Consider the following 17,950-nt stretch of genomic DNA (forward strand, 5'->3'; position numbering starts at 1 on the left):
CAGCCTTTGATGACACCGCTGCCTTCCCGCCAATTCTGCATCCAATCAGAGCGCGTCCACACTACACGTGTTGCATAATGGCCAATCACAACTGGGATCCGGCCCTCGGTCTGCCTCTTAGGAACTCCGAGCCAATGGTGGCCTAGCACCAGCGAGCCAATCCCGGGCAGCGCATGAGAGCAAAAGGTTGAGGTTTCGCGAGCCGCGGCAGCGGTTGAGGTCGGGTAGTAGCATTGGGCTGCAGCGGAATTCACCATGGTAAGGCCTGGGCCACTCTGTACCCGCAGATGCCCAGGCAGACGAAGTGGGCCTCGGCTAGACGGAGGGACGATGCTGCGGTCCTGGGGACGGAGAGGAGGCCGGAGAAGGATGAGGGGTCTAGGGCGGGACCCGAGGACACAGGATAGTTCCCTCGGGCTTCGGGTCCCAGAGTAGGGACAGAGGCTTTCGTTTTAGACAAAGCGGCCGGCCTTGAGTAGGTGGACAGGGACCATTGGTGGTGTCCCGTCCTCCAGAGAGCAGATGGTGGCGTCACCTCCTGAAAACCGGAGGGTGCTGCCTGCGCTTTCCAGTCCAGAAGTCTTTGCTACCGGAAACGACTGAGTTTTACTGCTGGGGGTTGGGGCTGGGAACATTGGACAGATTAGGTTAAAGGTCAGACATTGCTGAAACATTGTCACATTCACCTAAAGGCAACACGTTAGGCTGGGCATGGTGGCTCACACCTGGAATCCTAGCCCTTGGGCAGGTGGAAGCAGGCAGATCACCTGATGTCAGGAGCTCAAGACCAGCTTGGACAACATGGAGAAACATGGTCTCTACCAAAAAAAATACAAAAATTACCTGGGCGTGGTGACGCGGGCCTGTGGTTTCAGCTACTCGGGAGGCTGTGGTGGGAGGATCAGTTGAGCCAGGGACTTTGAGGCTGCAGTGAGTCGTGATGGCACAACTGCACTCCAGCCTGGGCCACAGAGAGAGATTCTGCCTCCAAAACAAATTTAAAAAGCAACGCATTAACATAAAGAACAGATTCCCAAGTCTGAATAGCCATGGTTTGTCAGTTATCCTTTTTTTTTTTTTTTTTTGAGATGACTCAGCACAGTGGTCTGTTGCCCAGGCTGGAGCACAGTTGCAGGATGACAGTTCCCTGTAGCCTTGAACCCCTGGGTTCCAGCAGTGCTCCTGCCTCAGCCTCCCAAGTAGCTGGGACTACAGGTGTGTGCAACCACACCTGGCTAATTTTTAAATTTTTCATAGGGACAGGGTCTCACCATGTTCCCCAGGCTGGTCTCAAACTGGTCCCAACCAATCCTCTCGCCTCAGCCTTCCAAAGTGCTGGGATTGCAGGAATGAGCCACCACACCTGGCTTGGCAGGGCTTAAAGTAACCACCAAAGGATAGTTCAGTGTCCCAGTACTGATGACATCCGGGAGCCATTACACTCCTAGGCTTCAAGAGGTGGAGAAAAGGAGTGGTTACAAGAAATAGAGAAGGTAGCTTTATGAAGAGGCCCGCCTGCCACAAGTGTGGCCTTGATGGAGGGATTCACGTCACTCACAGCAGCTGGGCAGGAAGGGGCCAAGGAGGAAGTACCCTGATGCCACTCTTCTCCCAGTCTCCTGCTGCTGCCTGCCATTGAGCAAACCAGCAAGAACTCAGGGTGAAGACGGCCTCTGATGCTGTCCTCATGGGTCAGCCTCCAGGAGCACAGAGCTGGTGGTGAATGATGGAGGGTAGATCTGGCGGGCAGAGAGAGGACACACACTGAGCAACGGGGCTTGAACCATGGTGGCCTGGGACCAACTTTGTATTTCCTTACCCAACCCAACTACCTTATCCTTTGGTCAGGACGTAATAAGAAAACCACTATATATTCTTCAGAGAATTACTGTGACTGGCTATAATGTGGAGTTGATTATTGCCATTACGTGGCTTCTAAGTTTTAAAATAACTTAATTTTTCTGTAGTGGCAAACAGGTTCTAGGGCTACCTCTAGAACTTAGTAGCTAGGACGGTTTAGAGCAAGTTAGTTTTCACAGGGATAACGGGGTCAGTCGCCTAACCCTTCTAGGAAATATCAATTGTGAAAGTGCCAGACACTGAAACACTATACAATTATTAAATTAGAATATTTTGCATGCCATATAGTTTCAAGTTGCCTCGAAATGAATGCGCTCACATTTATGTTCCGGTTCACAGCGCGAGTGTATCTCTATCCACGTGGGGCAGGCAGGTGTCCAGGTCGGCAATGCCTGCTGGGAACTGTACTGCCTTGAACATGGAATTCAGCCCGATGGTCAAATGCCAAATGATAAAACCATCGGTGGTGGGGACGACTCCTTCAACACGTTCTTCAGTGAGACTGGGGCTGGCAAGCATGTGCCCAGAGCAGTGTTTGTGGACCTGGAGCCCACCGTGGTCGGTAGGTGCCCTGGCACTGGATGGCAGCTTTCCTGGGAGAGTGGGAGAGCACTGGTAAAGCCCCATGTGATCTCCTTTGAATCCCCCCTGCAGAAAGGATGGAATAGACAAGCATATGCCTATGGCTGTGTTAGGGGATAAACTGAAAGGTTTGTGATGAAAGTATCTGCAAGACTAGGCTCCTAATTTAGGAACACCTGACATACAGGGAAAAGCTGCTTTGCCAGCAGTAAGGTAGGCTGTGGAGAGGTTCCCTCATGGCTGCCTCAGCCCTGCTTAGGCGACCCCGCCTGCAGGGTGCGGCGGCACTAGTTTCCTCCTGAATGCTATGCACTCTCTTATGCTGGTGCACGAGAGTCTTGACTGCATCTTAGGCATAGAAGGTAAGTACAGAACAGTCATTTACTTCCTTCAGATTGGAAGCCTGAGGTAGTTGCCAAGGAGCACTACAGAGCACCTTTCAGTGTCCCCCCCCCACCACCACAGGAGATGACAGTGTCACCTGAAAGCCTGTGACACCCTGGCCACACAGGGTACCCTGATGGACTGCCTGCAGAAGTCACACTGACCTGGTGACTGCCCAGTTTGTAAGAGTTTTTAACTTAACAGCCTTTGATGTAGCTACATGTAGGGCAGAATTAGATACCTGTAGAATTACCTGTGTAGGGTGGGAAAGCTTATTTCCTTTCACTGGGAACTGGTCGTGCTATTCTTTATACTGCAGGCTGAGTTTAACTTCTAGAGTCATAAATTGCACTTGCAATCTGGTTATCACACAGACATTTTCTACCAGCCACTGCCACTGTTGACCTATGACATGTAGGTCACGTACTTTGAACAGCATGTACTTTGTAGAAGTGAACAGTCCTGGAATGTGTCCATCTTGGTGAGTACAGGCCTTAAAGAGTCACAGCACACATGGTTTCTTTTGTAGATGAAGTGCTCACAGGGACCTACAGGCAGCTCTTCCACCCGGAGCAGCTGATCACCGGGAAGGAAGATGCAGCCAATAATTACGCCAGAGGCCATTACACCATCGGCAAGGAGATTGTCGACCTGGTCCTGGACCGGATCCGCAAACTGGTAAGAAGAGAAGGTTTCAGGTGGGCGTTGTCTTGCATGGGAGGGTAGGCCTTAGAATGTGAAGTGGTGGTCATTTGATCAAAACTTAGACTTGCATCACTGCGGGTGCAGTGGCTCTCACATGCAATCCCAGCACTTTGGGAGGCTGAGGCAGGTGGATCACCTGAGATCAGGAGTACAAGACCAGCCTGGCTAATATAGTGTAACCCTGTCTACCCTAAAACTACAAAAATTAGCCAGGGGTGGTGGTGCACACCTGTACTTCCAGCTACTTGAAAGGGTGAGGCAGAATTGCTTGAACCCAGGACGTGGAGGTTGTAGTGAGCCAAGATTGCACCACTGCACTCCAGCCTGGGTGACAAAGTGAGACTGTCTCAAACAATCAAAAACTTAGACCAGCATCTTGAGTCCTACCGAGTCTGTAATGGTGATTTGTTTGTAGATCTTTATCTGCTTTTCTTTGCTTCAGAGTGTTATGCGTGTTCATTATGGATGATTTGAATCCATATCAACTCTTCAGAGGCAAAGAGAAGAGGCCCTAGCTTGGTGGAGGTTGGGGCGTGGCTTCCACGGGCATTGACTCACGTTGTGTGGTTTCCCTCAGGTGGATCTGTGCACGGGACTGCAGGGCTTCCTCATCTTTCACAGCTTTGGGGGCGGCACTGGCTCTGGGTTCACATCTCTGCTCATGGAGCGGCTCTCAGTGGATTACGGCAAGAAGTCCAAGCTAGAGTTTGCCATTTACCCAGCCCCCCACATCTCCACAGCCGTGGTGGAGCCCTACAACTCCATCCTGACCACCCACACAACCCTGGAACATTCTGACTGTGCCTTCATGGTCGACAATGAAGCCATCTATGACATATGTCGGCGCAACCTGGACATCGAGCGTCCCACGTACACCAGCCTCAATCATCTGATTGGGCAGATTGTGTCCTCTATCACGGCCTCCCTGCGATTCGATGGGGCCCTGAACGTGGACTTGACAGAATTCCAGACCAACCTAGTGCCGTACCCTCGCATCCATTATCCCCTGGCCACCTATGCCCCGGTCATCTCAGCCGAGAAGGCCTACCACGAGCAGCTGTCTGTGGCTGAGATCACCAATGCTTGCTTCGAGCCAGCCAATCAGATGGTCAAGTGTGACCCTCGCCATGGCAAATACATGGCCTGCTGCATGTTGTACAGGGGGGACGTGGTCCCAAAAGATGTCAATGCAGCCATCGCCACCATCAAGACCAAGCGCACCATCCAGTTTGTGGATTGGTGCCCAACTGGATTTAAGGTATGACTAGGTAATGTAGAGTCCTTTCAGCAAGCAGCAGATGCACAGAATAATGCTGCCCTTTCAGGTCCGCATCCTTTGGGGAGACCATACCCATTTCATGGGCTAGGCACACAGGCATAAATTAGTAAACCAGAGTAATCATTGATTCAGTGATGTCATTTTTTTGAGACAGAATCTCGCTCTGTTGCCTGGGCTGGAGTGCAGTGGTGTGATATCGGCTCACTGCAACCTCCACCTCCTGGGTTCAAGCAATTTTTCTGCCTCACTGTGTCAAGTAGCTGGGATTACCGGCATGCGCCACCATGCCTGGATAATTTTTGTATTTTTAGTAGAGACGGGGTTTTGCCTGTTGGCCAAGCTGGTCTTGGAACTCCTGACCTTAGGTGATCGACCCGCCTCAGCCTCCCAGAGTGCTGGGATTGCAGGCATGAGCCACAGCACCTGGCCCAATGAAGGCTTTTGAACTCTCTGAGTCATCACAGTATACATCCTGTGGCGAGCTTTATTTATTTATTTTTTGAGACAGGGTCTCACTTTGTCCCCCAGGTTGGAATACTGTAGTGTGATCTTGGCTCACTGCAACCTCTGCCTCCCAGGCTCAAGCAATTCTCTCACCTCAGCTTCTCGAGTAGCTGGGACCACAGACATGCACACCATGCCTGGCTAACTTTTGTATTTTTAGTAGGGATGGGGTTTTGCCATGTTGGCCAGGCTGGTCTCAAACTCGTGGCCTCAAGTGATCCGCCCACCCTGGCCTTCCAAAGTGCTGGGATGATAGACACAAGCCACCACACTTGGCCATGTTTATTTATCTCTTTGAGACAGAATCTCACTCTCATTCAGACTGGAGTGCAGTGTCATGATCACAGCTTGCTGTACCCTCATCCTCCCGGGCTCAGGTGATCTTGCCACCTCAGTCTCTGAAGTACCTTGGGACTACATGTGTACACCACCACACCCAGCTAATTTTTGTATTTTTTGTGGGGACAGGTCCTCACTTTGTTGCCCAGCTGGCCTCAAACTCCTGGGCTCTAGCGATCTACCCACCTCAGCCTGCCAAGGTGCTAGGATTACAGGCATGAGACAGCTTATTTTTTTTTATAAGATATTTTCTGAAGGATTTTTGTGCCCCTTTCTTGGGTGGTAGAATTCATGTGGAAAAGGTAGTGAGCTTAGTAGGAATTTTATGGGCATTTTGGGGAATCACGTGGATGGTGTATGTATTTTATTTTAACTTGAGCATTACTATAAACTGCTTCACTAAGTCCTTCACTCCACTGTCTTATGGAGTGTTTGAATTAGAAAGAATGAATGAATGATTGATTTAAAGAAAGAATGAATCTTTGTGATGACAACAGCAACAGGCACAGTAGTTCACACCTGTAATTCCTGCTCTTTGGGAGGCCAAGGCAGATTGCTTGAACTCGGGAGTTCGAGACCAGCCTGGGCAATGGGATGAGACTCTGTCTCTACCAAAAATACAAAAAATTAGCCAGGTGTGGTGGTGTGCTCCAGTGGTCCTCGCTACTCAGGAGGCTGAGGGGCAGAGGTTGCCGTGAACTGAGATTCCCCCCAATGTCTGTGTGACAGAGCAAGACCCTCTCTGAAAAAAACACCCAGCAACATCTTTCTTTCCTGAAAAGCATAGTAATTTTGGCCTGGGTTTGCCTCAGATACAAAATCTGTCCCCACCTTCCACTGACACGAAGGAAACTTTGCTGTCCCCTTTCAGGTTTTCCAGTAGTTGGTCAGTAAATCTGGTCACATTTCTCTCTGTTGGACATGTGTGTCCTTGTGCTATGCTTCCCCTGCCGCCTCTAGCTTAGACCCCCACTGCCTCTGGGGAGACCACTGTACTTGGCTGTGACTGGGATTTCCTACTCTGGGCCTCTCTTCCTCTCTTTCAGGGGTTAGCACTAGCTGCTTAATTTTGTTAAGTAAGGTTTTATCTGAACACAGCCACCACACCCCTTCATTTGCAGACTGATTTTGCTATCCAATAGCAGAGTGGGATAGGTGTGACAGAAGTCATGTGGCCTGTAAGGCCTAGAATTTGTATTATGATCTTCTCTTTTTTTTTTTGAGACAGAGTCTCACGCTGTTACCTAGGCTGGAGTGCAGTGGCATGATCTCTGCTTACTACAACCTCCGCCTCTTGGGTACCAGCGATTGTCCTGCCTCGGCCTCTTGAGTAGCTGGGATTACAGGTGCCTGCCACCATGCCTGGCTAATTTTTGTATTTTCAGTAGAGACAGGGTTTTGCCATGTTGGCCAGGCTGGTCTCGAACTCCTGGCCTCAGGTGACCCACCTGCCTCAGCCTCCCAGAGTGCTAGATTACAGGTAAGAGCCATCACACCCAGCCAATATTTGTATTTTTGGTAGAGATGAGGTTTTGCCATGTTGGCCAGGCTGGTCTCAAACTCCTGGCCTCAAGTGATCTTCCCATCTCGGTCTCCTAAAGTGCTGGGGTTACAGGCTTGAGCCACCACACCTGGCCTGATCTTGTCATTGACAGAACAAGTTTGTTGACCCCTGCTCTGGTTGACCCTGTGCACTGCTGCCAGGACTTCAGGTCATGTTATTCCCAAGTTCTGAAACTTGGAATGCTTCCCCTTTGGACCCCACCTTGGAATGTCACCCCCTACTTAAGCCGGCACATGGACCGTTTCCTGCTACTGTGGTAGCAGCATTCATATATATGACTGTTGACCCATGATCTGCTGCCTTTGCATAGCAACAGTGGCTTGTTTGGTGGTTATGATATTCCCCATGGTACCTTGGGGAAGAGTTTGTACTCTGAATCTCTCTGGGTGGAAAAAGTTTAGCTACAGAATTTATTGTAATCTACAAAGAAGACAAGCAGCATACATTTTCAGAGGGAAGACTTCTCACCTTGGCACCTATCACATGTCACAGTTGCTAGGACACAGCCTTTAGGTAGATTGGGATCCTGCCAAGGTAGCTACCTCCAAGGTTCCTTTCTCTCTATTTGTCTGGAACTATCACCCTGCCTGGCACAGAGAAGGGCTTAGTGACATTTGTGAGGCAAGCTGAGCATTCTCCTGGTCACCTACAGGGTGTCTTCTGTTTGAGGAAAAATAGCTACCATTTCTAGGTTTAATATAAGCTTCACGGACTGCTTTCTTCCCCTTCTCTGGCAGGTTGGCATTAACTACCAGCCCCCCATGGTGGTCCCTGGGGGAGACCTGGCCAAGGTACAGCGGGCTGTGTGCATGCTGAGCAACACCACGGCCATCGCGGAGGCCTGGGCCCGCCTGGACCATAAGTTTGATCTCATGTATGCCAAGCGGGCCTTCGTGCACTGGTACGTGGGGGAAGGCATGGAGGAGGGGGAGTTCTCCGAGGCCCGTGAGGACCTGGCAGCTCTGGAGAAGGATTATGAAGAGGTGGGCGTGGATTCCGTGGAGGCTGAGGCTGAAGAAGTCGAAGAATCCTGAGGGGAGGGTGTGGTGGGTTCTCCCCTGCCACCCCCAGGATGCCTACTTTTGAGTTGTTTGCAAATAAAGGTTCTGTATAAAACCAAGACCTCTGTGTGTTGTGCTGCTTACTGCTGCCTACAGGAACGGGTGGGACCCTAGAGCCTGCATGGGGAGTGGTGGGGTGCCAACCTGCCCTGGTGTGGGGCTGGGTGCAGCAGGACCGTACATACTTAAGGAGCTGCCACAGAAGTAACTTAACCCAGGGAAACCAGTGTTTCTTCAAAGCCAAGTTTTCAATGTGTAGTTTTCCTAAATTCTAGGAGAGCAGGGTTTTCAACTGACTGCAGTTTTTCGGGCTTCTTTACGGGTCATGCTGGCTAAAAAGAGACAAGTGTTTGAGGTCTGTGGATGGGGCTTGTCCCTAAAATCCCTAAAGCTGTGGGTCAAATGTGTAAGGTCAGGACATTTTAGAAGTGGGGAGTGTCAACTGAGTTCTGCAAAGCATTTGCAGAAGGTCACAATACACCCATGGTGACCCTAGTGCTCCACGATAACCTGGAAGGCAGCGCTCGCCCTCCATGTGCACACACAGCCTCCCTGCCCTCAGCACTCAATCGTCTTGGTAGAAAACCTCCCACGTTTCATTTCAAGTGAAGTTTGTTGACATCTATTTGTAGAAGACCTGGTAATCCAGACACCTTTTCTTGAAATCTAATTCAGGTCCAGGAAGTTCATGGTGAAGGGACCTGGTTAGTTCACCTGTGGCACAACCAGGACAGGCACAGAAACCTTATTCTAAGTCTGTGCCTTAATATTGCCAAAAAACAGTAAAAAATGTCTGACCCAGACCCTCTGAATCTCAGAAAGGTTTATTATCAACTGAAGGAGATAACATGTAGCCTTTGCTAGGGACAGTGGTGTGGTAAGTCTGCCCCATCCTAGGTGTTGCCACGCGTAGGGCTCTTCCCAGGCCCGCCCCCCTTGGGCAGCCTGGTAGCGCTGGGCTGGCGCGGCATCCTCTGGCTGGATCCTTCGCGGCTGCTGCGTTCTGCCAGGGCCAGTGCTCCCGTGAGGGCAGTGCTGCCTTTGTTTCTCCCTGAGGAGACACAAAGCACAATAATTAGAAATGGGTGAGCCCGGTAACTGCAGCACCTGCTGTACTTGTGCTCCTTAAACAACATTTGCGTTTACACATTTCTGTCAAAGCTACTTCAGCTAGAGGCCCTGCATCAGCCCCGAGTCTTGAGGCTCAGAACCGATAAAGACAGGCCATGTCCCATAAGCCCTTGGCAGTGTAAAGGGCATCCTTTCGGATGTATCCCAGAAGAGAATCCATGCAAGGAGCAAACTGCCAAGGGAACGTTTTGAAAGGACACGCCACGGGTCCATCTAGGGAAGGTAGGTGCATCTGGTCCACACCTGGCCTGGGCAGCAAACCTGGTCTGCCCTGATGGTGCCGGCAGCAGCAGCAGCAGCAGCAGGGACCGGCTGCCTCATCCTCCAGGCGTGTTCACACTGGACCATACATCTGAGCTGCCCTAGGCAGTGACAGGCAGAAAGTATTCCAGTCACCAAGTCCTAGAATCAGGTTGCTGATTTTCATTTTGTAAGCTCTTACATTGTTTCCTTCCTACCCAAGTGTTCTGCAAATAGTGGTCAAGCCTCTTGCTCTCGGGTTTAGCTGCCAGATTCCATGATAGGGTTACTGCTGCAGTCTGAGTGCTTTGAGACTTTCCTTCTGACCACCAGTCTCACTCGGATGAAGACCACTGGTTCAGTTTCTTTGATTTGTAATTTGCTTACTTTACTCTTTTTCATGAAGATAGCCCAGAAAGATCTGCAACCACACTTGGGCCAGAGCTTTATTTTAATGGGATGGACTTCCCTGGACTCAGGGTGTTGACGGCATCAGCAAGACTGACTGAGAGGACCCTCTAGGGGAAAACATGCCTGGGTATTAGGCTTGCCCGTGGGGTCACAGCCCCCCATGTGGAGTGCCTTGGCCAGGGCTCTCCCCTGCTCCGGCCTGGCAGCGTCTGCCCCGTGTGCTCTAACCAGGGCATGTGTCCCCTGCCCGACTCAGTGTTGGGTCACCCATTTCATCCCCCCAGCTTTTCCTTTTTTCTGACCGAGTGCTTCGACCACACTGACCCAATCAGCTACACGTTCCCGTGCAGGCTCAAACGCTGGCTGGGGTTTACTTCTTCCCAGACACTGATAAACAGGTTTAGGTTGTTGTGTGAAACACTGAAAGATCTGACATGTTGCTAAGCATGTGGAAACTGGCCCCACCGGGGCCAAACTCCTAACTCCACACTGCAGCTGTGCCTAGGCAGAACCTCTTTCCTGGCTGTGCCTCATGAGGCCACACTGCAGCCCCCTCCATGTGTAAGTTCCCTAACAAAATCTTTGGACTATGCTGGCATTAGCTAGCTCAATCCTGGGAAGGTTTGGGGCAGTCCGTTGCGAGAACTCCCCTGCCACCAGTTTTAGGGTGACTCCAGGCGAAGGTCCAGCTATCAGAACACCTAACCTCAATCCTGGTCCTTCCCTGGCCTCTTATCAAATGCAAACAGCCTGCAATGGGAAGCTGCGTTCTTGGAGAAAAGATGCAACCGGGTGTCTAGGGATCCTTTAGGCCATTTCTGTTTCACCATTTGTCACTTTGAACAAGTGAAGACTCCTGTGTCTGAGACGCGGTGGACCCTGGCTCTTCCACAGGCACCTCCAGCTCCCTTTCCATGCTAATACCACGAAGTCTCCCCATGCCCTGCAGGGATAGGGCAGCCCTCCTTATGAGTTTTGGAGTTCTTCCTCAGAGAATGAGAGCTGTGCTCATTCCTGCCTGGTGGGTGGTGAGGGTTACAGCAGTGTCACACTTGGAACTCTGTCAGCTTGGCACACTTGACTCAACAACGATGGAGTCAGGGCTGCCCTGAGCCAAGGAGGGGCACAGCCGGGAACATGTGTTGGGTGATGTTTGGCCACCTCAGCCCAGCAGTGACTTGTGAAAAAGGCACAAAGCAGAGAATGTTCGGTCACCACGTGTCTCCTTTGGTACAAACTGATTGGTTGGGGTGAGGATTCTGTCTTCTATGACCAAACGGGCCCTGCCACCCTGCAGCAGCTCCCATACTGGGCCAGCATCCTCCTCTGAGCCCACAGACCCTCCGCGGGCCAGACCAGACAGAGTCAGATCTTCTGTAGCCATGTCCTAACCTGGGTGCTCAGGAGCCCATGCGCTCTCAGGGTAACTAATGCCCTGCTCCCCACAGCACGCAACACAGCAGGCCCCAGACCTGGGCCTGACTCAGAGCCAGCTTCCCTTCAGTCTGCGCCATCTGAGCTTCCTCTCCTCCCCTCAGTATTGACCCAGTCCCTTCTGGAAACAAGGACGAGAGGGAAGTAGAAAAGAACAAATAATCATATGATTTGTGTGTGTGTTGGGTGGGGGCGTTTAGAGAGTGACTCTTGCTCTGTCACCTGGGCTAAAGTGCTGTGATGCAATCACAGTTCGTTGCTGTCTCAAACTCATGGCCTCAAAGGATCCTTCTGCCTCAGCCTCCGGAGTAGCTGGGACTACAAGCACGGGGCCACAACTGGCTAATAATGCTTATCTTTCAATCTGACAGGGTTGACAAGCCCTGGAAATATGAAACCAACATAACTTTAAGCCATACCTGATGGTAAGAAAATCCTAGAAATCTTCACGAATTACGTGCTCTCAGGGTAAGTGGGGAATCCTGTTCAGGCCTCTTTACTTTATGAAGGACGAGAAGGGCCAAAAGAGAATGGCCTGCAGCGCCTTGCAGTGGGAAAACCAGCTTTGCTTAGCCCAGCTCCCTTGGGAGGGGCTGAGTCAGATGGGCTAGGCAGTGGGGTTGAACCAAGTGTGGCTGGAGGTTGGGGTGTGAGGGTGGGGTGACTGATGCCCCCGGGCCTGGTCCCGGCAGGCCTTCCTAAGTGCCAAAAGTAGTCAACGACCATTGAATATTAAAAACAGCTTGACTCAGCAGGGGACAGTGGCTCATGCCTGTAATTCCAATACTTTGGGAGACCACGGTGGAAGGATCTTTTGAGGTCAGGAGCTCGAGAGCAGCTTGGACAACATAGTGAGACCTCCATCTCTACAAAAAATTTAAAAATTAGCCAGGTGTGGTAGTGTGCACCTGTAGTTCCAGCTACTCAAGAGGTGGGAGGATCGCCTGAGCCCAAGGGTTTGAGGCTGCAGTCAGCTATGAGTGTGCCACTGGACTCAAGCCTGGGTGACAGAGACTCTGTTTCCAAAAAAAATAATAATAATAAGCTTAAGTACTTTAATCTTTTTTTTTTTTTTTTTTTTGAGATGGAGTTTTGCTCTTGTTACCCAGGCTGGAGTGCAATAGCACGATCTTGGCTCACTGCAACCTCTGCCTCCTGGGTTCAGGCAATTCTCCTGCCTCAGCCTCCCGAGTAGCCGGGATTACAGGCACGCGCCACCACACCCAGCTAATTTTTTGTATTTTTAGTAGAGACGGGGTTTCACCAAGTTGACCGGGATGGTCTCGATCTCTTGACCTTGTGATCCACCCGCCTCGGCCTCCCAAAGTGCTGGGATTACAGGCATGAGTACTTTAATCTAAAATATCCAATGTATTATTTTAGCATGTAATCAGTACATAAGTTATTCATAAGACGTTGCATTCACCTTTGTTCTTTTTTTGGTTTGTCTGTTTGTTTGTAGAGATGGGGTCTTGCTATGTTGCCCAGCCTTGTCTCAAATGATCCTCCTGCCTCAGCCTCCCAAAGTGCTGGGGTTACAGGTATGAGCCACGATGCCCAACCTCATTCACATTGAGGTTGTTTTGAGACAGAGTCTCACTCTGTCACTCAGGTTGGAGTGCAGTGGTGCACTCACTGCAACTTCGACCTCCCAGGCTCAAGCAATCCTCCCACCTCAGCCTCCCAAGTAGCTGGAACTACAGATGTGTGCCACCATGCCCTGCTAATTTTTGTATTTTTTGTAGAGACTGGGTCTCACTGTGTTGCCCTGGCTAGTCTTGAACTGCTGTACTCAACAGATCCACTAGCCTCGGCCTCCCAAAGTGTAGTGGGTTTGTTGCACTCCCTTCTGTACCAGTCTTTTGATATCTGCTGTGCATAACACACGCAGTGCAATGACCATGCCAGCCATGTGTGGCTCATGGTTCCTGTATCAGGCAGCACAGCTCAGGTAGGACTCACGGCTTCCACACTTCAAACATCATCTTATATACTCTGGAAAACTCTTCAAATGTATAGTTTCCCTAAACTTAAAACAAAATGCTGGACTCAATTTATTTTTCCCTCAATGACTCCAGACCCTCCCCACGACAAGCACTGCCCCTCTGTGCTTCTGGTTTTCTGTTTCCCTTTCCCTGTGGGTATGAGTGAGCTTGGTGGTGGTGGTCCCTGCAGGCCATCTGGATGGCCGGTGGACAAGCATCCAGAGGACCTGGGGTACCTGCTGCAGCTCACAGAGGCAGGCTCCCATGGGCCTGGCCCACAGCCTGGAGAACTCCACACCTGAGTCCTGAGGGAAATCTATGGCCTCCATGCCCCCAGCCGGATCACTCCCACAAACCCCCTTATGTCCTCTGTCCCAGATCCTGCCATTACCGGGACAGCCGGAGCGCCATGTGGTCAGATGCTATAAGATGTGGGCCTCAGAGCTCTCACAATTCCATCTGTGGCCTCTGCCTCTCACTCAGCAGCACACTCCTGGTGTGGCCCCATGTCTGCCCCATGTCCCCTCCACCTCCTCCTCAGGTTCCCCTGCATCCCCATGGGGCCTCTGTGCCCTCATGTCCTGGCCTTCTGCTGCCCAGCCTACAGGGCCGGGCCTGGGCTATGCTTCCAGGACAGAGCCTCGAGAAACAAATGACCCTGAGGGGTTCAGCACTCTAGGCCACTCCTGTCCCTGTGCTAGGGGCTTCCTCCAGCTTCTCTCGGAGCCCCCGTTTGCTCACATGGCACCCCCTGATCTCCTGGCCCTTCTCTGCCTGCATCCCAGTGCCACAACCCCGACATACATCTTGATTGTGCCCCTCCACCTCCTTCCTCCCGCCCTAGGCCTGCCTGGATAGCAGTCTGCCTTGCCAGCCCCTCCCACCACCCAGCTCACTCATGTGGGGCCCTGTAGACCCCTCCTGCCCTGCCCTATGTAACCTGTGCTGCTCTCTGGGCTCTGAAGCCTCCTCCCATCTCCATTGCTGGCGGTTTTTCTTTTTCTTTTTTTTTTTGAGACAGGGTCTTGCTCTGTTACCCAGGCTGGAGTGCAGTCGCCTGATCTCGACTCACTGCAGCAATCCCCTTAGGCCCAGGCGATCTTCCCACCTCAGCCTCCCAAGTAGCTGGGAATATAGACAGACACCACCACGCCTGCCTGGCGAGTTTTTGTGTTTTTTGTAGAGATGGGGTCTTGCTATGTTGTCCAGGTTGGTCCTGAACTCCTGAGCTCAAGGGATCCACCTGCCCTGACTTTCCAAAGTGCTGGTGTGAGCCAACACACCAGCCTTGCTAACGATTTTCCTCACTGCCTCTCACTGGACTGAGTGTAACCATCTCACTTCCCTGCCACACCCTCTGCACTGAGAGCTGGGCCTGGCACCCAGAGCCCCTGAGTGAGCAGCAACATACCCTGGAGTGACAAGGCCTCTGTTCCCAGTTTCTTCCTCCTGCTGGAAACTTGTCCCTCAATTGCTCATCTCAGCCTGCAGTCTGTGCACTCCTACTCCAGCTTGTCCATCAGCCCCTCCCCATCCTCCCTTGGGCCTGAGCTCAGGGTGGCAGGGAGGTGGGCGCTGTGGGGAGGCGCATGCCGTAGGTACGATCAGAGACCCCTGGGCTCTCATAGGCTCCTGGCTATGGGCCCCTAGCCTCATCACATCTGGTGACGCCTGGGAAATGGCCCCAACTCAGGAGTGAGATGGGCAAGGGGGCTGAGTGCTGGAGTGTGGCCGTGGGACCAGCACATGACATCCATGTGGTGCTGCCCAGGGGACTGGGGGAAGGTGGGAGCCTCTGTTTCAGCTCCCAGACTTCCTGTCCGGGTAGGGGACAGATTCCAAGAGGCCAAGGTGTTTGTCACACCTCAGGCAGTGCTCTTCAGCACAGCACACCACCCCTCGACTAGCTGGCCTCCCCTGGAGTGGGGCTCTTTACAGTGCGGGTGTTGCTCCTATCCCTGATGCCAGTGCGGTCTAGAGACTGCCACACCATGTCACTAATAAACCGAACCAGAAACTGTGCCCTGTTGCTTAGCGGCAGGGCAGCGGTGGCCTGCCTGGTCCTGCCCTTGTGGCTCAAAGCTGCCTCTTGGCCCCAGGCAGTTTCCTTGGAAACAAGGGAGAGCACCAACCCCCTCCCCCCCAAATAAGCCAATAAACACAACCTGCAAAAGGAGAGAACAGGCAGCAAGAGAGGCGGAGGGAACCCGGGGGGCCTGGAGAGAGAGGCGAGTGTGTGGCAGCCAGGCTGTGGAGCAGAACCGGAGAGGCTGCAGGCTGCAGGCCAGAGGAAAAGGAGGGCCTCCCAGAAGGGCTACTGTTCCTGGCAGAGAGAAAGGAGGCCTCTGGAGGTCAGAGAGAGACACAAAGAGAGCAGACAGAGCACGGGTCAGCGAGGAAGCCAGCGCGCAGGTGCCCGGGGCCTCTCGCTGCAGGAGGCCTGGGAGCCCAGGCCCTGGGGCACACCCCCATGAAGGCAGCCTGCTCTCCACCCCTTCTCAGGATGCCTGTGCAGTGTCCACATGCTTCCAGGCAGGGAGCCAGCTCTGGGCCTCCTTCCATTGGCCTGGGAGGTTCTGCTGAATTTCAGAGAGCTGTCAGAAGCAGGAGCAACATGCAGGGAGGATGAGCAGCGGCTGAGGCTCCACCATGACATTTTCAGCCCCAGCATCTGCTCAGCCCAGTCACCACGCTGGAGAGGGAGGAGGCCCTGCAGGCCTCTGCACCCTGGGAGTTCTGTGTCTGACTCCCTTCCTGCAATCCTCAGAGGGAAGCTGGCCAGGCTGTCCAAGTCCCTGCACAAGAACTGGGCCCAAGAAGGGTACAGGCAAGAGGTGGAAGGAAGACCTCTGCCTGCCCTGCTCCTTGGGTACTTCCCTGGAGGCTTTAATGCCATAGGACAGGAACTGAGACTGTCTATTAAAAAACATATTTAGAGATAGGATCTCACCCTGTCACCCAAACTGGTCTCAAACTCATGACTTCTAACGATTCTCCCGTTGTAGCTGGGATTATAGGCGGGAGCCACAGTGCCCAGCCCCAAACTGTCTTGATTCCCGACTTTGTGGGATGAAGGCCTTAGAGAAGTGGTAGGGAGGGAGCTGAGAGGAGGAGCCCTAGCCCGCCTGGACCAGCCTGGGGCATGTACTCTGTGTCCACCTGACCTGGACGTGCCTGCTAAGGCTAGCAGCGAGGCCCAGGAGCAGAGCCCACGGATGGGCCCTGCAGGTGCTGGGCCAAGACCCCACAAACAGGCCTGGCCACTCGGGGCCACACCACTCGCTGCTGTGAAGCGCCTGCCCCCTCCCTGCCTGCCGCCACCGCCACAGGGGCAGGGACAGCAGGCCCGGCTCTGACCTCGGGTCTCGGGCACGCTCGACGTGGGCAGAGACAGGGCCGCAGGGTCCTGGGGCTCGCTTGCCAGCCTCTGCCCGGCACACATGGACTTGAGCATCTGGAAGACGGCGAGGGGGGCCACGTTCAGCTTCAGTAGGTCCACCAGGATCCTGGTGGGGACAAACGCAGGGCCGGTGAGCCCTCCCCGCCCGGGGCGGCCACCTCCCTGAAGACCCGACAAGGACTGGGGGTTCCTCCCCACCAGCGGGCCCGGCGGAACTCCAGAGCAGAGGTCGGGGTGATGGGCGAGCGTGCGACCCCCACCCGCCCGCTCACTTGAACACATCGGGGTCGATGGCGCCGCCCGCTGCCTGCGCCAGTTCGTAAAGCTCCATCTCCTCGGCGCTCAGCACCTTCTTTCGCCGCAGCGCCAGCTTCTGCCGGGCCACCTCCAGCCCCGGGGACGCCGCCGACCCCGGCCCTAGCCCTGCGCCTTGCGCCGCCATCCGCACCGCCCGCGGGAAGATGCGCCCCGCCTCGCAGCGTTTGCGTCGCATCCCCTAGAGGCGGCGCCCGCCACCCTCTCCCTGTAGCGCCAGCGCCGGGCCTCCGCGGCCGTCATTCGAGCACAACAGTTATTGGGCGCCAACGGTGTGCTGGGCGGCGTGCTAGGTGTCGGGGGTGGCATGATGGACCGCAGGGACCCAGGGCTTGGCGGCCAGGGCCTCCCTGATAGACTGCATTGGTCGTGCTCACTTAGGTGGCAGTGTAACCCAATGCCAGGCATACACTGGGCGCTCAGTAAATGCCTGGTACAAGAAAGCCTGCAATTTTCTGGTCCGCGCAGGTGCCCCACTAGGGAGCGCTCCTCGGGTGGGGCCCTAATCAACCACCCTGCTTGTGCGCATGCGCTCTCCTTGATGTGCCTGAGCTTAACCGCAAGAGGCCGGAGGCCGCCACTACGCAGGCGCATTCAGCGGCGTACTACCTCCACTTCCCCACACTCCTCCCTCCCTGCTTCCCCTCAGGCCCGGCCGGCCTTCACTTTGCGCAGGCGCCTTTTGAGGTAGCTACCCAAAGTGGTAGAGACGCCTTTCCCGCCTGGCCGCGGGGCGTGGCTCCTGTGGCGCAGCTT

The 17,950-nt window shown here is 53.5% G+C and overlaps 2 protein-coding genes across 4 annotated transcripts; one reads left to right on the forward strand and one right to left on the reverse strand.

Moving 5' to 3' along the window:
- Positions 1 to 184: 184 nt before the first annotated feature.
- On the forward strand, positions 185 to 8,332 carry LOC100393171 (tubulin alpha-3 chain-like). Its single transcript, XM_078328039.1, has 5 exons — positions 185 to 258; positions 2,200 to 2,422; positions 3,356 to 3,504; positions 4,109 to 4,789; positions 7,955 to 8,332. The coding sequence occupies exons 1-5, from the start codon at positions 256 to 258 to the stop codon at positions 8,249 to 8,251; spliced, it is 1,353 nt and encodes a 450-aa protein (XP_078184165.1). The 5' UTR covers positions 185 to 255; the 3' UTR covers positions 8,252 to 8,332.
- Positions 8,333 to 9,086: 754 nt separating this feature from the next.
- LOC118142800 (mitotic-spindle organizing protein 2B) lies at positions 9,087 to 17,349 on the reverse strand. Of its 3 annotated transcripts, none has more exons than XM_078328040.1 (4): positions 17,152 to 17,349; positions 16,837 to 16,985; positions 15,645 to 15,802; positions 9,087 to 9,329 (listed from the first exon to the last, which is right to left on the reverse strand). In XM_078328040.1, the coding sequence occupies exons 1-4, from the start codon at positions 17,319 to 17,321 to the stop codon at positions 9,093 to 9,095; spliced, it is 714 nt and encodes a 237-aa protein (XP_078184166.1). In that variant the 5' UTR covers positions 17,322 to 17,349; the 3' UTR covers positions 9,087 to 9,092. The 3 variants fall into 3 exon arrangements, with proteins under 3 accessions (XP_078184166.1, XP_035161042.2, XP_078184167.1); XM_035305151.3 differs by having other exon boundaries at positions 15,645 to 15,824; XM_078328041.1 differs by lacking the exon at positions 15,645 to 15,802.
- Positions 17,350 to 17,950: the final 601 nt, after the last annotated feature.

This window comes from Callithrix jacchus, chromosome 6, assembly GCF_049354715.1.
Source record: "Callithrix jacchus isolate 240 chromosome 6, calJac240_pri, whole genome shotgun sequence".
NCBI classification, from domain to species: Eukaryota; Metazoa; Chordata; class Mammalia; order Primates; family Cebidae; genus Callithrix; species Callithrix jacchus.